Source organism: Pan paniscus, chromosome 22, assembly GCF_029289425.2.
Source record: "Pan paniscus chromosome 22, NHGRI_mPanPan1-v2.0_pri, whole genome shotgun sequence".
NCBI lineage: Eukaryota > Metazoa > Chordata > Mammalia > Primates > Hominidae > Pan > Pan paniscus.
Genome location: NC_073271.2, coordinates 39,110,114 through 39,135,875, shown reverse-complemented (window position 1 = coordinate 39,135,875; position 25,762 = coordinate 39,110,114). Strand labels below are relative to the sequence as shown.

Genomic DNA, 25,762 nt, shown 5'->3' with positions numbered 1-25,762 from the left:
CGCAGTCTTGCTCTGTCGCCAGGCTGGAGTGCAGTGACACAATCTCAGCTCACTGCAACCTCCGAGTCCTTGGTTCAAGTGATTCTCCTGCCTCAGTCTCCCGAGTAGCTGGGATTACAGGCACGCACCACCATGCCCAGCTAATTTTTGTATTTTTAGTAGAGACGAGGTTTCACCATGTTGGCCAGGATGGTCTCAATCTCTTGACCTCGTGATGCGCCCGCCTCAGCCTCCCAAAGTGCTGGGATTACAGGTGTGAGCCACAGCTCAGCAACCATTTTAATAAAAATCAATTCAGACAAAATCATCAGTAAGTGTTAAAACTAGAGAGTGGGCTGGCTGCAGTGGCTTACCCCTGTAATCCCAGCACTTTGGGAGGCTGAGGCAGGTGGATCACCTGAGGTCACGAGTTCGAGACCAGCCTGTCCAACATGGTGAAACCCCATCTCTACTTAAAAAAAAAAATACAAAAAATAGCCAGGTGTGGTGGCGGGCACCTGTAATCCCAGCTACTCGGGAGGCTGAGGCAGAAGAATCGCTTGAACCCGGGAGAGGGAGGTTGCAGTGAGCCGAAATCACACCACTGCACTCCAGCGTGGGGGGGAGGTTGCAGTGAGCTGAAATCACACCACTGCACTCCAGCGTGGGTGACAGAGAAAGATTCTGTCTCAAAAAGAAACAAAACAAAACAAAATAACAAGTTAGAGAAACCAGAGAGATAGACTGACAGATTCATACACACCTGCACACATGTGTGTGTGTGTGTGTGTGTGTGTGGAGAGACAGAGAGGGAGCAAATGTAGTAAAAACTTAACATTTGAAATAACAATGAGTTTCTGATAATAGAAGCAAAAAATTAATATTTGGAAAATCTGGATGAGGGAATATGACATTCTGTATGGTTCTTGCCACTTTTCTAATCTAAAATTACGTTAAAATTTCTAAAAAATTAAAAAGTATTTGGGCTGTGTAACAAATTACTGCAAACTTGAGTGGTTTAAAACAACACACATTGGGCTGGGCGTGGTGGCTCACTCCTGTGAGCCTAGCACTTTTGGGAGGCCGAGGCGGATGGATCACCTGATGTTAGGGGTTCGAGACCAGCTTGGTCAACATGATGAAACCCTGTCTCTACTAAAAATACAAAAATTAGCCTGGCATGGTGGTGCGTGCCTGTAATCCCAGCTACTCGGGTGGCTGAGGCAGGAGAATCCCTTGAACCCGGGAGGCTGAGGCTGCAGTGAGCCAAGATCTCACCATTGCACTCCAGCCTGTGTGACACAGACTCTGTCTCAAACAACAACAACAAAAACAACACCGTTTATCATCTTTCTCTCCCGCAGGCTGGCTGAAGGCTCTGGGGGAGGCCCTCCCCACCTTTCCCAGCCCTGTGGAGGCCGCCAGCCATCTCTGCCATTTCTCGTCTGGTGGCAGCACATCTCATCTCTGCCGCCATCTCCACATGGCCTTTTTCTCTCCGCGTGTCTGTGTCCACGTCTCTCTTCTTATAAAAGCTGGACAGGATTTTTTTTTTTTTTTTTTGGAGACAGTCTCGCTCAGTCGCACAGGCTGGAGGACAGTGGCGCGATCCCGGCCTCCAATGCCACCTTCCAGAGCCTTCATGATGTAACTCCATCCCTGTCCCCTCCCCACGTCGCCGGCTTTATTGTTCTTCGTGTCAGTTCCTGCCAGTGGACATTTAATTCTAATTCACGTCTCACTCCCTCCCCCACTGTGAGCCCCACGTGGCAGAGACCCCGGCGGAGCCGCGCGGGCCGGAGGAGGCTGCGGAGCATCGCTCTGACCTGAGCCGGGGACGCTGCGGAGGCGCAGCACGTTCCTCTGCCCAGAGCTGATGGGCACCGTCCGTGTCTTTCGCTGCAGGTCCGGGGGGAGACTCGGGGGCCTGGGATCCCCCATTTAGCCATAGGGCGGGGGGATCAGGTTCAGCCTCTGAAAGTCCAGAGCACGATGTTTGGGAAACGGCCCCGCCCGCGGCCTCCGGGACCTGGCGAAGGAGCCCCGCGGGGCGCCCCCGCTACCACCCTGCGCGGCGTCGGCCCCGTCCCCGAGAGGGCCCGGCAGCCCTGGCCGTGGGCCGCACCGGAGCCGCGCAAGGCGACTGTTCTGCGCCTCGGCTCGGGGTTCGGACCCGGCTCTGGGCGCGGTCACGCGGGGCGCTGCGCACGGCGTCCGGCGGCCACAGAGCGCGGCCATCGAGTCCCGCCCCGGCGCGGCGCCCCCCTCCCGGGCCCGCGACACACGCCCTCGGGGTCGGTCCTCGAGGACGCGCAGGGCCCCCCACCCACCAGGACGCACGTTTCAAGCTCATCAGTAAAGGTTCCTTAAATTCCCGAAGGGCAAGAAGTTAACCAAGTAAAATAGCATCGGAACACCAGGTAGAAGACACCACCGGGGTCCGCGGGTGGGGGTGGCTGGAACCCGGGGCGGGCGGGGGCAGGAGAAGAGGAAGGCGGGGGAGGGGGCGGCGACCCGGGTCTGCGGTTGAATCAACAGGGCGTGGGAATGGGGCGGGCGGACTGGGGTGGGGGCAAGCCGGGGTCCCGGGGAGGGCGGGGGTCAGGCAGGCCGGCGGGTCCCAGGCTGCGGCGGGGTGGGGAAGGGGTGGGGGGGAGGGGCCCGGGCTGGGTGGGGTGGAGGAGGGGCTGGGCGGGCGGGTGCTCTGCCACGAGACATTGGCCGGCGCCGGCCTCCGCCCCCGCCTCTCCGCCAATCACCGCCCGCCTGCTCCCCTCGCCGTGGGTCCCCGCGAGGCCGCCACCCCGGGGTCGCCGTCTCCGCCTCGCCGCAGTCGGGGCAGCCGCTCGCCCCTCTTTTCCATGTATCCGTCCAGGTGAGATCCGGCCCCACCGAGACTCGCTCCCCTCTCTGGACAGAGGATCTCAATTGGGTCCCAGTTTCCCTCTCCGCGCCTCCGCCCAGAGTTGCATCATCTGCACCGAAAGGCGGCGAGACAGGGTCTCCCAAGACCCCCGCCCCACCGGCGCCCACGCCTGCGGTCTTGACCGCCCAGAAGATGGGGGCTGGCCGTGCACGTGGCCCCGGGCTCCCACCCCAGCCCCCGCGCCGGCGGAGTGGACCCCACTGGCGGCGAGTCCTGGATCGTGGAGCAGGGACGCGGGGTGGGAATCCGGGGGAGATGCACGTTTCGGTGCCCAGCATTGAGTTCGCTGCATTGTGGATGGGAAATGGCTGTTTGCAAATCGCCCTTTTCGGCGGACCGTGTGGGGTGGCGGTAAACGCTGTCGTTGCGCGGGCGGCACGCGAGGTGGGTGCCCGCTGGGGGAGGGACGCGGGGCTCTGCCCAGGTTGCGTTCGGGGGATGGAGGCTTTCCTGGGACCTCACTTCCCTGAGCCCCAGGCGAGACCGCAGCTGAGTTGGAGGATGCAAGCGGGAGGCGGAGCGGGGGTGGGAGAGCGGAGCGCGAAATTCTCGGCTTCCCGAGGATCTTCTGGGCTTACTTGTCCCCCAGCTTTGTCCCAAAGTGTCGCTTCCGGAGGCGGAGTGGCCGGCGGTTTCCGGGTCTCAGTAGGGTCTGGATCTCCCACCTGGAAACCTAGAGGAGTTTCCCGCTCTCCGTGCGCGTGGCCTTCCCCAGGCCCCTCCGGGAGTGCTGGCGCGCGAGTGCAGGGGTGCCCCGGGAACGTCGTGACCCCAAGGGGGTCTTGTGGTTTAAGGAGCGAACGGAACCGGCCAGGCGATGCCAGCTGAACCCGCCTTCCCGGGACGCACGTGCATCCGGCCGCCCGGCGCTGTCGTCTTGGGGAGCCCGCGGGTTCGGGTCTGGGTCGCCTGGCGAGCTTTCCGCCGAGCGCCTCTGAGTTCTACAGAGCCCCGACGGCTTGCGATCTGCGCTCCCGGCAGTCCCTTACCTTGCGGGAGAGGGCTCCAGGGCGAGGCGAGGGGCCAAAAGCAAGGCGCTGGGCCGCCTGCGTCTGCCGGGGCCTCGGGTCCACGGCTTTCTGGAAGATTCGGCGGCGGAGCGTGCGCGCCCCAGGCCAGACAGGGCCTGTGCCAGACGGAGAGTCCCTTCCAGTAGGTGACTCCCGCGACCCGCGGAGGAAGGTGCTGCTCCGCTCACGGCGGCGGCTTCTTACAAGGTTGGGATAGAAAGAAAAGCGTGGGACACGAACCTCTGAAAGCGGGTGCATTTTTCTGGGGAAGAGAAGATCCAACGCCTTCGGATTTTCAGACAAGTCCGTGGTCCCAAGACCTTGAAAGCACCACCCTCCAGGGTCGTTTGAAGCCGCTTTGGCCCCCAGTCTGGTGAATTGCAAAGGTGGAGGGGAGGCTGGGAAGTCCAGGAGGCCAAGCTGAGGCCTGGGTAGGAGGGTCTGTGCGCAGAGACCACCTGAGCAGCATACTCCAAGGGCTTCCAAAGGCAGCCGGCTTCCGCAACTTTTTCTTTTTTAATAGGCTTTTAAAAAAAGAGCAGTTTTAGGCCGGGCGGGGTGGCTCACTCCTATAATCCCAGCACTTTGAGAGGCCAGGCGGGCGAATCACCTGAGGTCAGGAGTTCGAGACCAGCCTGGCCAACATGGTGAAACTTCGTCTCTACTAAAAATACAAAAATTAGCCGGATGTGGTGGCGGGCGTCTGTAATCCTAGCTACTCAGGAGGCTGAAACAGGAGAACTGCTTGAACCCGGGAGGTGGAGGTTGCAGTGAGCCGAGATCGCACCACTGCTCCAGCCTGGGCAACAAGAGGGAGACTCCGTCTCGAAAATTTAAAAAAGAGCAGTTTTAGATTTAGAAAAATTGAGAAAATAGATAGAGTTCCCCCAGTTTCCCCTGTTATTAAGATCTTAAACTGATGTCGTATATTTGTTACTTTATTTATTTTCTTTTATTTTTATTTTTATTTTTTGAGATGGAGTCTCGCTCTGTTGCCAGGCTGGAGTGCAGTGGCGCGATCTCGGCTCACTGACCTCCCCCTCCCGGGTTCAAGCGATTCTCCTGCCTCAGCTTCCCGAGTAGCTGGGACTACAGGTGCGCGCCACCATGCTTGGCTAATTTTTGTAGTTTTAGTAGAAACGGGGTTTCACCATGTTGGCCAGGATGGTCTCGATCTCTTGACCTCATGATCCGCCCGCCTCGGCCTCCCAAAGTGCTGGGATTACAGGCGTGAGCCACTGCGCCCGGCCTATTTGTTACAATTAATGAGCCAATTCCACCATCACATAACCATTGTTGACATTAACCAAAGTCCGCGCTTGAGTCAGATTTGCAGAGTTTTCTCCTCACTGCCCTTTTCTATTCCGGGATCCCACGACAGATTCCGTTGTCACGTCTCCTTACAGAGTTTGAGTGGTGCTGAACTGTCAGCACCATCTGTCCGGTGAGTGACGGCTGTGGACTTAGTCTTCCTGTTGAATGTGGAGAATCAAAGGAGGGTGAAGCGGGGCTGAGCCCAGTCCTGGGCTCGCTGAAGAAGGCGAGGTGGGAGGTGGTCGTGGGTTCCTTGTCCCCCCAGAGGAGGGGCAGCAGATGGGACCTCGCCTGGCTTTCTTTTTGCTTTCTTCTTTTTTTTTTTTCTGTCTCATCTATTTCAGGTGCATGTGTGTTTTTTAATCCTGGGTAAAATATACGTAACACTTATTACTGTAACCATTTGTGTGATGCAACCACCGTCACTATCTCCACCCAGAACATTTTCATCATCCCCAACACAACCTCTGCACCCATTAAACAATCACCCTCCCTTCCCCACTCACCTCAGCCCCTGGCAGCCTCTATTCTACTTTCTATCTCTATGAATTTGCCAGACATAGAGGGGCGTTCGAGAGTCCCAGGTGCCTCATCGTGGAAGTGGAATCACACAGTATTTGTCCTTTTGTGTCTGGCTCATTTCGCTTGGCATACTGTCCTGAAGGTTCGTCCGTGTTGTAGCGTGTGCCAGAATTCATTTCTCTTATGGCTGAGTAATATTCTAGTGTGTGTATGAGCCTACTGTGTGTGTTCATCCATCTGCGGATACGTGGGCTGCCTCCACGTTTTGACTTGTGAATAGTGCAGCAGTGAGCATGGGTGTGCAAGCATCTGTTTTGTTGTTGTTGTTTTATTTTTTAAATAGAGACGGGGCTGGAGCCCAGGCTGGTCTTGACCTCCTGGACTCAAGTGGTCCTCCTGCCTCAGCTTCCCGAAGTGCTGGGATGAGAGGCGTGAGCCACCGCACCCGGCCCAAGCAACTGTCTGCTTCCATTTTTTTTGGTATACGCCTATAGGAGAGAAATGGCCAAGCGGCTGCCCACAGGGCTGGTGCCTGTGTTTTTGTGCAGTTCTTCCTGGGCTTCTCTGAGGGAGCAGAGCACCCCTCCCAGAGGGGGCCGGGTCAGCAGGGTTCGCTGGAACCCCACAGCATCCGAGCCTTAACCGACGCCTCTCTCCTTGCTTTGCCAGGTCCCAGCATGCCTTCTGAGACCCCCCAGGCAGAAGTGGGGCCCACAGGCTGCCCCCACCGCTCAGGGCCACACTCGGCGAAGGGGAGCCTGGAGAAGGGACCCCCAGAGGATAAGGAAGCCAAGGAGCCCCTGTGGATCCGGCCCGATGCTCCAAGCAGGTGCACCTGGCAGCTGGGCCGGCCTGCCTCCGAGTCCCCACATCACCACACTGCCCCGTAAGTCCTGCTTTTGATCACAAGAGGGCTGATCCATAACCTGGAGGGCAGGAGTTTGTTACCTGGACACCACACAGCCAGGAGGACATGAGGTGTAACCCCCTGTAGTCACTCTGGATTGAGGAGCTGGGGGTGGGGCCATGCCGTGTAGATGAGGCTCTGAGAGGCCAAGGCCTCCTTCCGCTGCAGCCCAGCGCCTAGGCCAGTGCCTGGCAAGGCAGTGGATGCTCAGCAAGTAGTTCCAGAATAAATAAATAAATGTGCCCAGGTCACATGCTTTGCCCGGTCTGTGGCTGCGTGTGCACATTCACTGGAGGTGAGTGACCAGGATCCTGCCTGCACTCTCTTATTTATTTATTTATTTATTTTTTTGAGACACGAGCTGGAATGCAGTGGTGCAATCATGGCTTACTGCAGCCTCAATCTCCCCCAGTTAAGGGATCCTCCCACCTCAGCCTCCCAAGTAGCTGGGACTATGGGTGCCCACCATCACACCCAGCTGATTTTTGTATTTTTAGGAGACGGGGTTTCACCCAGGCTGGTCTTGAATGCCTAGGTTCAAGTGATCCGCCTGCCTTGGCCTCCCACAAGTGTTGGGATTACAGGTGTGAGCCACCGCGCCCGGCCCAGCCTGCACTTTTCCGTTAACTCTAGGTCATGAAGACTTCCCGTAGGCATTACATATTTTTCCATAAGGGCTGTTTTTCTGGTGGCACGGACTGTTTGGTGAAGAAGCCATCATTTTGTAAGCCCTCTACGGGGTAGATAGATGTTTGCAGTTACCTCATTTTACATAACTGCAATAGAAGATACGACACATTCATTTAGCCAACGAGTCTTTCCTTAGCACCATGTGCATCTCGTGCCCTGCTCAAGGTGCAGAAGATCTATCAGTGGAAAAGACAAATCAACAAAAATCCCTACCCCAGCACGAAACTGAAATCGAGCTCACTAAGCCTTAGGATTATCTTTATTTCCTTAGTGTAATCTTGGAGGAGAACAAATAGATCAAAGAATGTGCTTCTTAGATGTTTGATTCCTTTTTTTTTTTTTTTTTTTTTTGAGACAGAGTCTCGCTGTCACCCAGGCTGGAGTGCAGTGGCGCGATCTCAGCTCACTGCAACTTCTGCCTCCCGGGAAGCGATTCTCCTACCTCAGCCTCCCTAGTAGCTGGGATTACAGGCATGTGTCAGCATGCCCAGTGGATTTTTATGCTTTTAATAGAGATGGGGTTTCACCATGTTGTCCAGGCTGGTCTTGAACTCCTGACCTCAGTTGATCCACTCGCCTCGGCCTCCCAAAGTGCTGGGATTATGATTCCTATTTTGTGTCCACCACTACCAGCTTTTATGGTTGTTGATTTACAGTTCAGAATGGGTGGGGGTGGCTGGGTGTACTCTCAGTGCAGCAATAGAAAGAAAGAAGTGACAGTGGACAAACCCAGAAGGTCTGAGTGTCGAACGTACTCAGTGCTGGGAGCTCAGGAGGCCAAGCAGATGTGTGGGCAGCCAGGAGGATGGGCTCTTGCTGCCAAGACAAACCCGAGAGAGCAGTGGGTGAGAGGCCCGGTGAGGTCGGGAGTGGCTGCTGGGGGGTGGAGTGGGCAGGGAAGACAGGCCGGATTCCTGAGGGCTCCGTGAGCTCCTAACTCTAGGGCATGAGAAGGAGACGATGCCCTCCAGGTTGTAAATGGCGTTGCACCTGCACCTCACATACTGGCCTCATTCATCCTCCGAAGACACCCCCATCCTGCGATGCAGAGCCGACGCTGCTTGTCTCCAGTCAGAGGGCCCCTGAGAATAGTGGTGTTGCGGGGAGGTGCTGCAGAGGTGGGTCAGGAGTTGGAGGTTCATTCTAGGACAGTGGCGTGTCCTCCCAGGAGCCTCTTGGGCTGTGGAAGTGGGAGTCTTTGAGATAAGGGGCTCCAGGGCTATCCCTGCAAGTCAGATCCTTTATCTTGCTAAGCGCTCTGGGCCTGGCCCTGATCAGCTCTGCAAACTTCTCAGGTAACTTCACAGCCACGGAGGCCCAGTGCTGACTCAGCACACCTGCTGCAGGGAGCCGGGACTCTTCCCGCCTGGCTGGCCGGATGCCCGAACTGAATTAATGAACTAATCCCTGGCGCTGTCACCCCGGGGCTTGGCTTTCCACCTGGCCCTGGCTCTCTACACCTGCCAAGCCTGGTTCCCTTCTGCTGAGAACTGCTTCCGAGGGAGCCTCCCTGGCCCCTGTACAGTTTGGGGACCTGGCAGGACTGCCTTCTGCTCCCCGGGAAGGGCGCGATTGGACTCCAGCTGCTCTTGTTGGCGCCTGTTTTGGCCTTCAGGGTAGCTCTCCCTGCAAATGTGGCACTCCCTCCATGGCACAGGACCTCTGGGAGCTGGGTTCACCCCAGGTCTAAGGGTCGCCTCCTGGGGGGCAGGACCCAAGGACCCTGGCTGTTTAGCAGGTGCCTGTGCTGAAGAGGGGGCCCAGGGTTAGCCATGGGGTGTCATCGGAGCTGCAAGGGCCAGGGAGGGGTTGCGGGTCTGGAGACCGCTGTAAGCCATGCGTGTTCCCAGATGAGTATGTGGTGAGCTTGGTGCAGATAGATAGGGGGTGTCATCAGCATCTCCCTGGGGGAGGATGGCAGGGGCATGAGGGCCATTTAGGAAACCACCTGGACCAGGGTTTGAGGGTTTGCACAGCCAGATGCTGCAGGGCAGGGCATCACGAGCCTGGCCGACAGCGCCTCTGCCGGGGCTCTGTGTCTGCCACGTGCCTGACATTTTCTGTGCAGGGCTAGACATCCCGCCTGCGCTTTGCAGCCATTGTCCCTGGTCTAAGGAGTCTCTGCCCTGAGGTCAGCACTTCACTTTTTTGCTTCCTATGGTCACATGCTGAGAGATGAAAGGAAATGTCATCTCCAGTAAAGCCTTTCTGAAAAGGTGGACCTAAACCTTTGTTTTGGAGTCAGTATTTGCTTATTTTAACTTTTTTATTTGGAAATAATTTACTACTCACAATAAGTAGCAAAAATAATAGATCCTTTGTACCCTTCTCCCAGCTTCCCACTAACAACATCTGCCACGACTGTAGGTTCATTTTCAAACCTGGGAAGCTGGCATTGGTGCAAATAAACCACAGGCATGATTTGCTTTTTATAGATTTGTATGTCTAAGCATGTGTGTGTATGTGTGTTTCAGGCGTGTGTGTGGGGTGTGTGTTAGGTGTATCTGTGTACAGATTTGTGTAACCACCACCCAGATAAAGCCAGTTCTTTTTTTTTTTTTTTTTCCAATTCTTCGAGTGTTCATTTGTGTAAGACAATGTCTGCCAGGGCTGGTACTATTTTTTTTTTTCCTGAATAATTGTGGACTCCTCTGTTTCAGGGCAAAATCTCCAAAAATCTTGCCAGATATTCTGAAGAAAATCGGGGACACCCCTATGGTCAGAATCAACAAGATTGGGAAGAAGTTCGGCCTGAAGTGTGAGCTCCGTGAGTGCCCTGGCTTTGGAGAGGGGCTTCCTCCATCTACACTGGGCTCCGTGGGCCTGGGGGGTCCTGGGAGGTCCTGGGATGGGTCCCTTAGGCAAGGCCTTGGGATCAGAAAACTCGCTGGTTAATGAGTGGCCAAGAACACATCAGCTTAAGTTTGGGAAAAACACACAACAGGGCATTGTGTCAGAGGGTGACCAAAGTGACTCCCCAGCAGATGGACCAGGGAACGAACAGGTGACCTTTGAACTGAGGCCGGAGTGGAAGCAGCGAGGGTGTGAAGGGCCGGGTGAGGGTCAAAGGCAGAAGCAAGCAGGTGGGGAGGGTTAGCGTCATGCCTGCTAAGGAGCAGTGGACGGGTCCTAGCACGTGCTGTGAGCCACCCGCTCTCCAGGGAGCGGTTACCTCTGTCTTGCCAGCTTCGTGGGGACAGACAGTTCAGCTCATCATTTATGAGACAGAGAATGGGAATTTGGAGGGTCTGTGGCTGGCCTCGTCCTGGGTGCGCAGGGGGTCACCTGAGGTGTGGTCTGAGGCCTCCGGGCAAGGGCATTTCTTTGCAGGACGCAGTTTCCAGGCTCAAGAGGGTGGAGGGAATTCCTAAGGGTCACTCTTCACCAAGAGCGCAGAGCCCTGGTAGACCTCAGCATCGTCACGGAGAAAGCTGTGGGTGCAGAGGCCTTGGGGACAAGGCGGGGACGGAATTTCGTATTTCAGATGACCAAGGCCAAGTGAGTTCGGAGGGAGGCAGGAAGGGTGCCGCGGAGAACCCCGCGACAGGGCCAGATGAAGGGGGTGCAGTTCGAGTGGGAAGGAGAGGGAACCAGTAACATGGCTTGGGACTTTTTCATCCTGAGATGCTCTAATGTCCCAGCCGGGGGACCTGTGAGAGCTGGGGCAGGCGCTGGGGGAAGGAAGTCAGGGGTCGGTGCGTTGGGAACCGATCGCCGATTCACAGGAGGGGCCTCGTGGGAGCCTGGCCCTCCTCTGCCCCCCTCTGGGGAAGGAAATCTCGGAGCTGCATCAGAGCAGCCCCCTTCACAGAGACCCCCAAGGCAGCAGGGCCGGCTCTGTGCTCATTTGTCAGACAATAGGGACCCTTAACTCGTACGCAGCACGCGTGGCTGGCTCACTATGCTCCGTACAGGATGACGTCTAAACTTGGCAGTTGCCCTTGAAGTAGGTTTTGGAATGCCCGTTTTACAGACAGACACGCCGAGGGTCAGGTTGGTCACGTGGCTTGCCCGAGGCCACCAGCTCTGATTTCTGCTTCGGAGCTGGCTCCCAGGCACTAGTGAGAATGATCTAACTGAGGGTTTCACAGTATGGGACCCAGAGGGGTCCGAGAATACAGGCCTGTAGAGGGCCAGACCCCGAGAGTCCTCCCCACCACACACAGCGCCTCTTCCTGGTTCTAGGGGCAACACCTGTCTGGTGGTGGCTTTCAGAAATTTTGAGGTGCTGCAGGCTGGTCCCAGGTCCCTCAAATCACATTTCATGCAGCCCAGTCTCTCACTCTTAAAAACTAAATATTTTTAAGAGCTGGAGAGGGAGAGAGGACTTGCAATAAGGAAGGAAGTGCAAGTGAAGGCCTTGGCCTTGTGCGGGGCAGGGAGCCCTTCCCCGGGCAGGTGACGCCCCACAGGGGAAGGAGGACAATGGGAGGCTGTAGGGAGAGTATGCGAGTCCCCATCCGATGGGGAAGCCAGTGCCGTGGCTTCAGGACATCAAGCTGCTTTGGCAGGGGCCGCTGGGTATGGCTGGGCATAGGGGCGTAGGGGACCCAAATCCAAGTGCCTGCCTGCCACAAGCCCAGCTCGTGGGTGGGGGGACGGGGTTTTCTGCGGCGCCCCCCTGTGAGGGCTGCTTATGCCTCTCTGGTTCCCACAGAGTTGCTCTGTGCCCTGCAGGACCGGTAGGATGGGCTGCAGGGGGAGAAGCTCCGATAGGCTAGTGCCCAGGTGCAGGTGTAGGGGAGGTGAGTGGAGAGGTGGCAATTTTTCAGAACCCACAGACCCCCAAGCCCGTCCCCCACCCTGGGGTGTATCAGGTAATGGGGGGGTGAGCAGGAATCAATCGGGGGTGGTCAGGGGGTGCCCTCTGTGATTCATCTCTGCCTCCCAGTGGCCAAGTGTGAGTTCTTCAACGCGGGCGGGAGCGTGAAGGACCGCATCAGCCTGCGGATGATTGAGGATGCTGAGCGTGACGGGACGCTGAAGCCCGGGGACACAATTATCGAGCCGACATCCGGGAACACCGGTGGGTGCCAGGCCCAGCGGGAGTGGCCGGGGCTGGCTGTCCCCTACCCATGCCGAGCCTGCCGGGACCCGGGGGGGATGGCTGAGCTGCAGCCACATGTACTGGCCCGCCTGGCCGCCTGCTCCCTGGCATCTTGCACCCACTGCCGGCCTGTGTCCCAACCTAGCTTCCTTTGACCAGCATTCGGGGCCAGTGCCGATGCTGTCGGGGTGATGGCACCTGGCAGTGCCTGGCACACAAGACGAGCACCCGGAGTCTGCTCTTCCTGTGCCTGTGCACCCGGCTGGGCCTGGAGGAACCAGATCTCCTGTCCTGCGCCGCTGCCTCCTCCTCCTTGACGTGTACCTTTTATTTCTGCCTCTGGCAGCCTCTCTCCCCCTGCACTTGAAGGCAGAACAGCCATGTTGGGCAATTTTGGAATCCCACAGAACCCTCTTCCCTGGGCCCTAAGGGAACCGGCATCGGGGTGTGCCCCTGTGTCCCAGGCAGGGGCGGGGCAGGGCTTGGGGGGTCACTGGGCCCCTCTCACCCTCTGTGTGCCCTCAGGGATCGGGCTGGCCCTGGCTGCGGCAGTGAGGGGCTATCGCTGCATCATCGTGATGCCAGAGAAGATGAGCTCCGAGAAGGTGGGTGGGCGTGGCCAGGGGCGGGGTCATAGGGCAGGCGATGAGGGTGCCTGGGCCAGGCGGAAGGTGCAGGCCACCGCTTTCCCTCCTGCAGGTGGACGTGCTGCGGGCACTGGGGGCTGAGATTGTGAGGACGCCCACCAATGCCAGGTTCGACTCCCCGGAGTCACACGTGGGGGTGGCCTGGCGGCTGAAGAACGAAATCCCCAATTCTCACATCCTAGACCAGGTGAGGTGCCTGGGGCCTGGAGACAGGCATTCCCTAGGAGGGTCTCAGTCAGGGATGTGGGGGTGACTGAGGTGTCAGGGGCCAGCTCACGGGCTCTGCTCTCTTTCTATGCAGTACCGCAACGCCAGCAACCCCCTGGCTCACTACGACACCACCGCTGATGAGATCCTGCAGCAGTGTGATGGTGCGTCTCTCTGTCCATCTTGTTTGTATTTATCCCTGGCTGCCTGGGAGTGTACACATCTCTTGCCCTCTCCTTGGTGAACTCCTATTCACCCTTCAGAACCCAGCTCAAATGTTCCCTCTGTGAAATGCTTTCTAGAGCATTTCTCTAGAACAGTTTCCTCCCTCCGTTGTGCCCTCTTGGCCTCCGCCTGTGGTTTACCTGTAATAGCAAACACAGGGCATGGCTGTATTTGTTTACCCAGCAATCTCTGCAGGTCTGCAGGGGCTCCTCCTGCAGAGAATGCAGGCAGCGAGTCTGTTCAGGGCCTAGGCTGGTGCTGGGCTCACAGCTTGGACTTCATTTGGGATCATGCCCTGAATCGGCATCAAATTCATCTGCAGAACAGGGCTGGTGACATCTGCGATGAGCTCACTCTCTGTTACAAGCATGAGGCCGGCTCCTTGGGCCCTTTTCCAGGGACTCGGTGCCAAGGCCTGTGGGGGTTGGTACTGAGGTTTTCCCAAGAGATCCCTTTAGAGACAAGTTGCCAAGAGGTTGGCGCCCTGGCTTCCTATTGGGAATCCAGTGTTGGCATGGGCTGGAGTACACCCTCAGTCCGTGCCCAGGAGCCGGGCTGTAAGGTCCAGGCATTTGGTTGTTTGGGCTTTATGTGTGAGAACTCTCTCATTTGGCAAAAACAGTCCTGACTCAGCATGGGTGCCCAAGCTGCTCCGTCTCGCTGAGTCTTTCCCTGCTGTGACTTGTCCACCAGATGCCCGCGCTGGCGGCCAGCAGTGTGAGCGCCCAGCGAGTTTCTGCGCTGAAGCCTAAAAGACTGATTCCATTTCCTGTGTAAATTCAGTTAACTCACTCACACCACGCAAACATCCAACAGCCCACGGAGGTGGTTAATTCACAGCCTCCCTCTGCCCGCCCTCAGCGCCTGCACCCCCCGGACAGGGTCCTGTCTTTCTGCATCCAGCCAAATGAGGGTTTTAGGGGTCGAGTGTCACTGAGCAAAGACTGGGCTGGGGTGCCCCAGGCTGCCTGTTTCTGAGGCTTTCACAGACCAAGGGCAGCAACGAGGGCTGCTCCAACTGGAGAAGAAGTTTTTCTTTTGAACTTTTTGGTCACCCGCCGTGGTTTGGGCTGAGTGTGTTTTCAATGATTATTACTATGAGTGGTGGGCTGGCCAGGCAGGGACCCAAGAATGTTATCCGTCCACCAGGGAAGCTGGACATGCTGGTGGCTTCAGTGGGCACGGGCGGCACCATCACGGGCATTGCCAGGAAGCTGAAGGAGAAGTGTCCTGGATGCAGGGTGAGTGGTGTGGCCGGGCCGGGGAGGGGCAGTGCGGAGTGGCCCCGGCTTCTGAGCTGAAAGCTCTCATTCCTCACGGTCTGCTGAGCACGCTGTCTCCCGCGGTATTTCTGCGCTGCCTGGGAGGTGTTTGGGAAGACGGTGCTTGACACATAAGGGACCAGCAGCTCGTGACCCGAAGGAGCTGGGGCTGGGTGCTCGCTCACCGGCCAGTGTCTTGGAGAGCCTTCCTGCGCTGAGTGGGGGGTCGGAGTTCCATCTGGGGGCCTCTGAGGATCAGCCAGGAGCTCTAAGTCCTCTGGTCCTGAGTCTGCCCCTCAACTGGGGCTTGTGGGAGTTGGGAGAGGGTTCCTGGACTCGGGGTTAAGAGCAGGTCTGAGGACGGGTGCCTAGAAAGGTCCCGCTGATGAGACAAGAGCGTTCTCTCCCTGTTGCTTGCCCTTGAAAAAGACGTCACTGCCCAACAATGTGCTTTGTCCCCAAAGGCTCTGCTGCTCCGCCGCAGGGTGGTCTGTCTGGGCTGTCCTGGGGGCCCCTGCTCCGAGAAGCACCCCGGGGAGGTCAGTTCCTCCCAGCCACCTGCCTTCACTTCTGAGCACCCTGCACTGAACATTTAGGTCATTATCGCTTTAATACTTGGAGCCTGGGTTCTTGGATTTCTCATCCTGCCTCTGAGGCTGGGAACAGGCCACCACCCACAGACAGATCATTAACAGGCACTTGTTAACGGAGGTATTGGCCACTCCCATAATAGAATATCGAGGCATGTCCAGGCGGGGCTTTTGCTGGCCTTGAGCCCTGAAGCCGTGCCCTCTGCAGATCATTGGGGTGGATCATCCAGGTGGGGCTTTTGCTGGGCTTGAGCCCTGAAGCCGCGCCCTCTGCAGATCATTGGGGTGGATCCCGAAGGGTCCATCCTCGCGGAGCCGGAGGAGCTGAACCAGACGGAGCAGACAACCTACGAGGTGGAAGGGATCGGCTACGACTTCATCCCCACGGTGCTGGACAGGACGGTAGGTCGAGTCCAGAGCCCGGCCACAGTGCCGGTGCAGCCTGTAACTCACCCTCACACTGGGGAGCCTGGCTGACCCTGGGCCCCAACCAGCTTCTCCACTGAAACAGAAGGGCAAGCCCCGCACGCATGGTGAGAAGCTGGTCTCGAAGTTTGAGACAAAGTAGACTGGGTGACGATGTCCGCACACGTGGCCTGACCTCACCAAGGGATGTAGCCCAGGTGGCACAGGCAGGGAGCAGGGAAAACGTGGGAAAATTAAGGCCCCAGAAAAGTCTGTTAAGAGCCAAAAAGGTGACTTTGGCCTGAGGGAGAGCAGAGACCGAAGGGCCGGTGTGGGTCACACGGATGCTCAGTGGGGCTGGCGGGCAGTTTTGCTGTCTGCAAGACGTGTTGGAACTGGAAAGTCTGCAGACGTGCCGATCCCAGGGGGAGAGGCTGGGGTGTGACCTCTGGGGTCCTACCGCCTAGACGCGGGGTCTACCATGAGGCTGTTCACCCTCTTGGTCACGTGGGAGCGGCTCCCACGCTGACGGGCTGTGGTGGGGTCCTGCTCAGGTGGTGGACAAGTGGTTCAAGAGCAACGACGAGGAGGCGTTCACCTTTGCCCGCATGCTGATCGCGCAAGAGGGGCTGCTGTGTGGTGAGTGGGTGGCGGGCATGGGGGTATGGGGAAGGCAGAGATGGCTAGGGGGCACTGGGGATGGCTGGGGGCGCACCCTCTGTCAGCCACCGACCTGCATGTGTAAGACAGCAGTTCTGAGGAGTGTCACTGCGGCAGCCACGAGCCTCAGGTGTTGTCTGCCTGCCCAGTGTGGTCACCTGCTCAGGTGAGGGCAGGAGGCCATGGGGCGGGGCTTTGAGCTGCCTTCCAGAATGTGTTTCTAGAACAAGGCTGAAGCTCTCATGGCACTTATTGTTTCTAATCAAGTCCACCAGGGCCCCTCGGGCGGTGGCTCTGCATTGACAGGGCCCATGGCCAGGACTGGGTGCTGCGAGCACCCTGGAGCAGCTGGGGAGGGGAACTGGAGCCTGAGGCTGTCCAGGATCGACCCCACTCACCTTCCTCTCACCCCGTGCCCCTCTGCCCACCTGCTTGGGGGTGGACAGACCAGGTGGCCGCTGGCAATGCCACTGACTAGCCACACAGGCAGCAGAGGCCCTGTAGGGACCACAGTTGATCTAGACCTCTGGGGACTCGGAGAGCACACACCAGCTTCTAAAACCCAGGCAGGGACATGTGAGGTTTCTACATGTGCATTCCGTGTGTCATGTCACTTTGGGGGTGGTGACAGGGAAAGTGGAAGGAAACCAGCCCTCAGCATGGCCAAGTACCCCGATAGCTGAGCCCCAAACTAGAGATTGGAAGAAAGTCTTGATTGAAAAACCATTTCCCAGCCAGGCGCGGTGGCTCATGCCTATAATCCCAGCACTTTGGGAGGTCGAGGCGGGTGGATCACCTGAGGTCAGGAGTTCAAGACCAGCCTGGCCAACATGGAGAAACCCCATCTCTACTAAAAATACAAAAAAAAAAAAAAAAAAAAAAGTAGCCGATGTGATGGTGCATGCCTGTAATCCCAGCTACTCGGGAGGCTGAGGCAAGAGAATTGCTTGAACCTGGGAGGTGGAGGTTGCAGTGAGCCGAGATCACGCCATTGCACTCCAGCCTGGGTGATAAGAGCAAAAACTCCATCTCAAAAAAAAAAAAAAAAAGAAAAGAAAAGCATTTTCCAGATGAATCTGTCATGAAAGGTGACTTGGTGCCCATAATCGTTGGGCTCTCCCTGTCTCAGTCTCCCTGCTCCCCGTGTTGGTGGAGAAACAAGCCCCTGCCTTTGGGGCTGGAAAGCCGGTCCATGGACCCCGTTACAGAGGAGGGTGCCTCTCTTCCTGTGGGGGCTCCTGCTGCAGACTTAGACCTTCCCGACTGCTGTGTGCACCCTCAAACTAAGCCCAGAGAAGACGCCTCTGACTCTGACTTCAGGGCTCCTAGGGACAGCTGGTGTCACTGTGAGCCTTGGTCTGTTGTTTATAAAGCAGAGCCCAGTGTGCAGTCAGGCAGCCTGCAGGCGTGGTGCTGGGGGCTCCGTCCTTGTAGCATCGCTGGCTCTAGGCTCAGGGCCGGGAGGTTTGCCAGGGGCCGCAACCCCACTGTAGGCATTTCCCTGGCACCAGTGCCCACCCCAGCTCATTATGAAGTTCCGAGTGGACACGGAAACTCCATGGTGCACAAGGAAGAAGCCGATGCTCACAGAGAAGTGGGGTCCTCCCAGCCCCGCTCCCCGAGGCAACCCCTCTTGACGGATCCTTCGGAGTGTGTCTGACATGCTCCCATGCGTGCACATGCACAATTCATGCACATGTGTGCACCCATGCACGCTCACCCTGGCGCGTCCGACTCGTGGCCCTCTCTGCAGGTGGCAGTGCCGGCAGCACGGTGGCGGTGGCCGTGAAGGCCGCGCAGGAGCTGCAGGAGGGCCAGCGCTGCGTGGTCATTCTGCCCGACTCAGTGCGGAACTACATGTAAGACACGGCTTCCCTCCCAGGTCCCTGCTCCTCTCCATCCTGCCACCCTTCCCTGGATGCCTCTCACGCCTCACCTGAGAACCGGCAGCCAGAACTGGGAGGGGAGGAGGCCAGCGGGGCCCTGTGAGCACCGCCTCCACTCTCCTGCCCGCGTGCCCTCACGCTGTGGGGCTTCCCAGCCTCTTAATGCTGTGAAAATCAATGCACACTCGCAGTGACAGCCCTGACAGGAGGGGCATGAAAGACGGTGGCTCCCTCTCTGTTCCTCCTGTATCTCCGTCTCTGGTGTCTGTCCCCCTCACTGCTCTGGGGTCCATGAGCTCCAACGGGTAGCCCTGGCCACATGGACTGACATCCTCTTGGGCCGGGCCCTGTGCCACCTCCTATCCACCCTGACTCCCTCTGCTGCTTCCCCCAAACTCCAGATTGGGACCGAGTGCTGCCCGGGTGGCAAGAGCCCTGCTGCCCAGGTGGCCCCCTAGGACTTGCTGTGACTGTTTTGCCCAGAGGCCCCTCGGACAGTAACGCCACAGACCTCGCTGGTCACTGGGCAGCCGGGCTGAGACTGGCGCTGCTCTGCACCTGGTCTCTGGAGGCGGTACCAGGGCGGGTGTCTACAGACCCCCATGCCCTGTCCCCTGCACCTGCAGGGTTTCCTCCATGGCCTGCAAGCTGCAGTGGCTACACAGCTCCCGAGAGCTCAGCTGCCCTTGGAGGGCCAGGCCTGGCTGGTGGGTGCCCCCAGTTGGGTTCCCCGGTGTGGGGTGATTCACATCTGGTGCCCAGGGTCAAGATGCCCTGTGCAGGGCTCCTGCCCACCCCTGTCAGTGCAAGAACACCATCTCCCCACATACTTGGCCAGCCTGCCATGTGTACCTGTGTGTGTATGTGAGTGTGTGAGGGCCAGAGCGAGCATGAGAGGACATGTTTATCTGAGTGCCTGAGCGATGGCTGTGTGCATGCTCACACACGCTTGTTGGCCATGGGGGCGGGAAGTCCAGCCCCCAGGCTTCCCCCTGGGGCTTCCAGCCAGCACTTGGGGGTCTCTGCTGTACCAGTGAGGTCCAGGAGAGGGGCTGGGCAGGCAGTGCGTGCCACTCAGCAGGGGCGGAGGCCCGGTGGGGCCCTGCGGGGCCTCGATGACTCCCCCATCCCGCAGGACCAAGTTCCTGAGCGACAGGTGGATGCTGCAGAAGGGCTTTCTGAAGGAGGAGGACCTCACGGAGAAGAAGCCCTGGTAAGACCGCTCGGCCGGAGACCCGCTGCCTGTGCTGGCCCTGCCCAGTGTGACAGGCAGGAGAGCGGTCCCCGTGGCCTGTGCTGGCCCTGCCCAGTGTGACAGGCAGGAGAGCGGTCCCTGTGGCCTGTGCTGGCCCTGCCCAGTGTGACAGGCAGGAGAGCGGTCCCTGTGGCCTCCTGCTGAGGTGCTGCCGGCGGGGGTGCAAGAGCGTTTGTCCTTATCCTGATCCCCCGACCTGCCCTCTTCCCTCAGGTGGTGGCACCTCCGTGTTCAGGAGCTGAGCCTGTCAGCCCCGCTGACCGTGCTCCCGACCATCACCTGTGGGCACACCATCGAGATCCTCCGGGAGAAGGGCTTCGACCAGGCGCCCGTGGTGGATGAGGCGGGGTCAGTCTCAGCCCCTGCTCAGAGCTCAGTCCTGGGTTCTGTCTGCCCAGCTCCACCCCGTCAGTGTCACTGGACAGGGCAGCCATGCAGACCCCGCAGCTGGGCTGATAGGCCCGCCTGGGCCGCCTCATGCAGACGTTCAGGCCATTGGAGCCCCCTTGCCGGTCCCTGAGCAGCCTGGGGCAGGGCTGCTGTGCTCACTCCAGGCCCTCAGACCTCAGCCCACCCACCCTTTGTGTGCAGGCTGTCCTGGGCCCACCTGGGGGTCAGGGGAGAGATGCCCCGAGGACATGTCTGACAGCAGAAAGCCTTGGCACACATGCCCAGTGACCACTGAGAGCCCCACGTCGCAGAAACCTGACGGTTGGTCACCCTCGACCCTGGCTGAATGGGTCCAAGGACTCTTGGTTTCTTTCTCCCCGTCAGGGCCCAGACTGGTTCCTGCCGTGTGTAGGCTCATGGCAGAGGACTTCCATGTGTGGCCAGAGAGCGCTCCTCCCTGGGGCAGCTGAGGGTGTGCCCCACCGTCCTGGGAGGGGCGAGGTATGAGCGCTGACCCCTGCCTGTCCCCGTCCCACAGGGTAATCCTGGGAATGGTGACGCTTGGGAACATGCTGTCGTCCCTGCTTGCCGGGAAGGTGCAGCCGTCAGACCAAGTTGGCAAAGTCATCTACAAGCAGTTCAAACAGGTACCCAGTCACCTACAGGCAGCTCAAACAGGTGCGCAGTCACCTACAGGCAGTTCAAACTGGTGTGCAGTCACCTACAGGCAGCTCAAACAGGTGCCCGGTCAGCTACAGGCAGCTCAAACAGGTGCACGGTCAGCTACACGCAGCTCAAACAGGTGCCCGGTCAGCTACACGCAGCTCAAACAGGTGCGCGGTCACCTACAGGCAGCTCAAACAGGTGCGTGGTCACCTACACGCAGCTCAAACAGGTGCGCGGTCACCTACAGGCAGCTCAAACAGGTGCCCGGTCAGCTACACGCAGCTCAAACAGGTGCGCGGTCACCTACAGGCAGCTCAAACAGGTGCGCGGTCACCTACAGGCAGCTCAAACAGGTGCGCGGTCACCTACACGCAGCTCAAACAGGTGCGCGGTCACCTACAGGCAGTTCAAACAGGTGCCCGGTCAGCTACACGCAGCTCAAACAGGTGCCCGGTCAGCTACAGGCAGCTCAAGCGGGTGCGCGGTCACCTACATGCAGCTCAAACAGGTGCGCGGTCACCTACAGGCAGCTCAAACAGGTGCGCGGTCACCTACACGCAGTTCAAACAGGTGCGCGGTCACCTACACGCGGCTCAAACAGGTACTCAGGCACTTCGGGACCCCAGAGGGTGCCAGAGTACTCCAGCCTCGAAGGCGGGACACCGCGCTTCCCGTGTGGGGGTGCTGGGTCCTCGACCCTCAACACCACTTAGGCCGAAGCTGGCTGCACCCCTCAAACCATGAAGCTGAGAAGCACCCACTTTACAAGTGCAGCAGCCGGAGAGGAGGCTCTCATCAGTGCAGGCTCATCCACACCAGCCGTGTTTTGGGGACTTAAGGAGGTCATTCGCGCTCAGAGGCTGTGCCAGGCACCATGCGGCGTCTGCTGGGGTCTTTCTCATGCCCAGCCTCATTTGCCTGTGCATGCACTTGGTTATCCAACAAGAGCTAGAACATTCTGGGAGAAGCCCACGGTGGCTCCTTGCCGGGCTGGTCAGACTCCATGGTTGTCCTGAGACACCCACCCTCTGCTGCCCTGAGGGTGGCCCAGGAAAGTCTGTGTGACCTTCCACACGGATCCCCTGGGACACGCAGGTGTGGCTCTTGACACTGGAAAGGCTGAGGGTTCTGCCCAAACCTAGGAGTGAATTCGACTTCTTTCCCATCTCACACACACACCCGAGACGTCACCCCAATCCACGTGTTTCCCACGTTCGGCTGCCACTGCCTCCCGGGTGGGCTTTGCGGGACCCACCATCGCATCCCCTCTCACTCCACAGAAAACTCGTGGGGCCGTGTGCCCCCTGCCACTGACCGCGCTTCCCTTGCAGATCCGCCTCACGGACACGCTGGGCAGGCTCTCGCACATCCTGGAGATGGACCACTTCGCCCTGGTAGTGCACGAGCAGATCCAGTGTGAGTGGGGCCCTGCTCTGTGCGTGGGGTTCTCACTGGGGTCAGGCCACCAAGCCTGGCCTCTGCCATGGGCAGCAGCTGGGCCCCCCATCCCCTGCGGGGTGTTAGGGGAGTGGGTGGTGCCGACCTTCAGTGACCCCCAGTCTTTATGCCGGGGCCTCCCACACGCCCCGGGCTGGTGGGCTGTACCTGTGATTCCTGCAGGGACCCCTCATCAGGCCACACTGGGTAGGGCCCTTTGTCCAGCATGCAGAGGCTCAGGAGTCCAGGCCCCTTGCCTCCGGGGAGGCCAGCAGTCTTGGGGATTCTCAGCGACAAGCCCAGAAACATCTAGAAGGGTTTCAAGTCCTGACCCTGGCCTTCGGAGGGCTGCTCTGAATGGAAGCCCTATGTGGGTCTCACAGGAGCCACTGATGGGCTGTCCTCAGAGCCCCGCTCCCAGCAAGCTCATGAGGTTTTGCAACTCCTGAGCGCATCCCCGGGCGTCCCCAGCACATCCCCACAGGCCAGGAGAGTCGCTCGCAGGTTTTGGGTCATAGACGGCAGCCCTGGGCCTGGGGCCCACAGGAAGAGTTGGGAGGCGCCCTGGAGCCCGGAACCTGCCCACCCGCCAGGCCTGTGTGCAGGGGGTGAGCGCTCGGCGGCTGAGGCTGGTCCGTGAGGGCCCCGAGTCTAACCTCATCTCCCGTCCTTGGCTCTGCAGTGCAGGACCAGGCCTGGGCAGGCGTGGTGGGGGGGCCTGCAGGTAGGTATCACCCACCCCTCAGAATGGCTCTCAGGCTCAGATTCACAGCCTCCTCATGGCAAATGGAGGCCTTCCAGGGTCCTGGACCCACCCCCAAGCTTGGGTAGGAGGGTTCCCCCTCTTAATCTCACATTTACTTGTGTTTGAACATCTCAGAAAAAAAAAAAAAAAGATGCAAATTCCAATGTCAGGGTCCCCAAATCAAGTCTTCTGGAGCATGTCCACGCTTGTCACCACCGTCTGTGGCTGCTTTCAAGCACGTCACGGGTGCGTGCTCATAACAGAGACGGCACGGCCCCCAAGACCTAAAATACCACCAGCTGGCCCTTGTCGGAAAGTCCCCTGGCCGGCCCTAGTCCACTGCCTCCGGGCCGGGCTGCCAGGGCCACAGAAGCCTGAGGCACTCAGGGCTCCCAGGGCTCCCTTCTCCAACAGTTGCTGTGCCTCGGTTTCCCCGAAATGCAAGGAGCTGATCTCATCTGGGTTCCCTATGTTTTCCTGGGGCTCTAAGTGGGCCACCCCAAGGGACCTCTGCCTACAAAGAGAGGAGTGACAGCCGTGGCGGAGTCGGGACGGGCTCCGAGGGCTCTTCCTCACCCCCACCTTGCTCACCCCTCTGTGCCTCATGACAGCTGGTGTAGGGTCCTGTGGAGACGCAGGACCAAGAGGATGTGTGGGGAGCGGGGAGAGAGAGGGAACGAGATCTGTTAAGGAACTGGATCATGAGATCACGGAGGCTGACAAACCCTGAGATCTGCAGGGTGAGGCGGCAGGCCGGAGACTGGAGAGCCAGCAGTTCAAGCCCCAAGGCAGGAAATTCTACCTTTGGTTCTATTCAGACCTTCAACTGCTTGGGTGAGGCCCTCCACAGTAGCACACGTTATCTGCCTCTTGACTCTTGTGCTAATCCGGAATCCCCTCACACACGCCCAGAACGACGTGTGAGCAATGCCCGGGCTCCCACGGCCCCATTAATCTGTATTAAAATTAACCATCACAACAGCCCTGTCTGGGTATGTGGCATGGGAGCCTCGGCCAGCATTAACACCGGGTCTACGCTTGCCAGGAGAAAGCAGGAGGGGTGAAGACAGAATCAGGCCAGAGATGGAAGCTGTGTGCTGCCCATGGTGGCAAGGGGTTTTTGTCTGTTTTTAGAGACAGGGTCTTGCTCTGTTGCTGACTGGAGTGCAGTAGTGCCATCATAGCTCGCTGCAGCCCCGACCTGCCGTGCTCAACTGATCCTTCTGCCTCAGTCTCCCAAGTAGCTGGGACCACAAGCGTGTGCCACCATGCTCGACTAATTTATTTTTTAAAATATTCTGTAGAGACAGGGTCTCAATATGTTGCCCAGGCTGGTCCCAGACTTCCGGGCTTAAATGATCCTCCCACCTCGGCCTCCCACAGCGCTGGGATCACAGGTGTGAGCCACTGTGCCCGGCCCTGTAAGCGGGTTTGAATTTCATGCCCACACCGGCTCTGAAGTCATGAGTGCCTCAGGAGCTCAGCCGGTGGGCCAGGGAAGGGTGTGTCCTGACCTGCGGTGGGTGGAGCCTGGCCTGGGGCCCGTGAGGCTCGTGTGGTGGGTGGAGCCTGGCCTGGGGCCCGTGGGGCTCGTGCGGTGGGTGGAGCCTGGCCTGGGGCCCGTGGGGCTCATGCGGTGGGTGGGGCCTGGCGTGGGGCTCATGTGGTGGGTGGGGCCTGGCCTGGGGCCCAGGGGACTCACGTGGTGGGTAGAACCTGGCCTGGGGGCTCATGGGGCTCATGTCGGAAGAACACTGGCTTGGCCAGGCACAGTGGCTCACGCCTGTAATCCCAGCACTTTGGGAGCCGAGGCAAGTGGATCACTTGAGGTCAGGAGTTCAAGGCCAACCTGGCCAACATGGCGAAACCCCATCTCTACTAAAAATACAAAAATTAGCTGGGTGTGGTGATGTGCACCTGAAGTCCCAGCTACTCGGGAGTCTGAGGCACGAGAATCACTTGAACCCAGGAGGTGGAGGTTGCAGTGAGCCAAGACTGCACCACTGCACCCCGGCCTGGGGGACAGAGTGAGGCCCTGTCTCAGAAAAAAAAAAAAAAGGAACACAGCCTTGGCCGCTGGGCTCCAGCCACCGTGGGCCCCCATGGTGCACAGGTGCCCCAGGCCCTCAGGAGCCTCCTGCCCCGCAGCAGCCCGCCCAGCCTCCCACGGCACCTGCAAACCCACTGCCTCGTTCTCCCCTCAGACCACAGCACCGGGAAGTCCAGTCAGCGGCAGATGGTGTTCGGGGTGGTCACCGCCATTGACTTGCTGAACTTCGTGGCCGCCCAGGAGCGGGACCAGAAGTGAAGTCCGGAGCGCTGGGCGGTGCGGAGCGGGCCCGCCACCCTCGCCCACTTCTCCTTCGCTTTCCTGAGCCCTAAACACACACGTGATTGGTAACTGCCTGGCCTGGCACCCGTTATCCCTGCAGACGGCACGGAGCATCCGTCTCCCCTCGTTAACACATGGCTTCCTAAATGGCCGTTTACGGCCTATGAGATGAAATATGTGATTTTCTCTAATGTAACTTCCTCTTAGGACGTTTCACCAAGGAAATATTGAGAGAGAAGTCGGCCAGGTAGGATGCACACAGGCAATGACTGGGCAGAGTGGATTAAAGGCAAAAGAAGAGTCCAGGAAGGGGGCGGGGAGAAGCCTGGGTGGCTGAGCATCCTCCACGGGCAGCGCCGTCTGCTCGGGGCTGAGCTGGCGGGAGCAGTTTGCGTGTTTGGGTTTTTTAATTGAGATGAAATTCAAATAACCTAAAAATCAATCACTTGAAAGTGAACAATCAGCGGCATTTAGTACATCCAGAAAGTTGTGTAGGCACCACCTCTGTCACGTTCCGGAACATTCTGTCATCACCCCGTGAAGCAATCATTTCCCCTCCCGTCTCCCTCCTCCCCTGGCAACTGCTGATCGACTTTGTGTCTCTGTTGTTTAAATAGGTTTTCCCTGTTCTGGACATTTCCTATAAATGGAATCACACAA

General features: G+C 58.6%; 1 protein-coding gene across 6 annotated transcripts; it reads left to right on the top strand.

Moving 5' to 3' along the window:
* Positions 1-1,085: 1,085 nt before the first annotated feature.
* CBS (cystathionine beta-synthase) lies at positions 1,086-25,762 on the top strand. 6 transcript variants are annotated; one of them, XM_063601425.1, is made up of 16 exons: positions 1,086-1,884; positions 2,360-2,399; positions 6,421-6,637; positions 10,009-10,115; positions 12,240-12,374; positions 12,921-13,000; positions 13,095-13,229; positions 13,344-13,413; positions 14,624-14,715; positions 15,603-15,728; positions 16,286-16,370; positions 18,145-18,250; positions 19,413-19,490; positions 19,746-19,880; positions 20,461-20,569; positions 21,920-23,604. In XM_063601425.1, exons 3-16 carry the CDS (start codon positions 6,429-6,431, stop codon positions 22,472-22,474), a joined length of 2,022 nt encoding a protein of 673 aa, XP_063457495.1. In that variant the 5' UTR covers positions 1,086-1,884; positions 2,360-2,399; positions 6,421-6,428; the 3' UTR covers positions 22,475-23,604. The 6 variants fall into 6 exon arrangements, with proteins under 6 accessions (XP_063457495.1, XP_063457496.1, XP_063457494.1 ...); XM_063601424.1 differs by lacking the exon at positions 1,086-1,884 and adding an exon at positions 2,855-3,289 and having other exon boundaries at positions 2,208-2,399; XM_034947843.3 differs by lacking the exons at positions 1,086-1,884; positions 2,360-2,399 and adding exons at positions 2,703-2,854; positions 24,975-25,762 and having other exon boundaries at positions 21,920-22,004.

Excerpts from the sequence above, each read along its gene's own strand:
- CBS (XM_063601426.1), top strand. The coding sequence starts at position 6,429 with ATGCCTTCTGAGACCCCCCAGGCAGAAGTGGGGCCCACAGGCTGCCCC. Across the intron at positions 6,638-10,008 it reads CCACATCACCACACTGCCCC|GGCAAAATCTCCAAAAATCT; the intron begins GTAAGTCCTGCT and ends CCTCTGTTTCAG. Across the intron at positions 14,716-15,602 it reads AGAAGTGTCCTGGATGCAGG|ATCATTGGGGTGGATCCCGA; the intron begins GTGAGTGGTGTG and ends CGCCCTCTGCAG.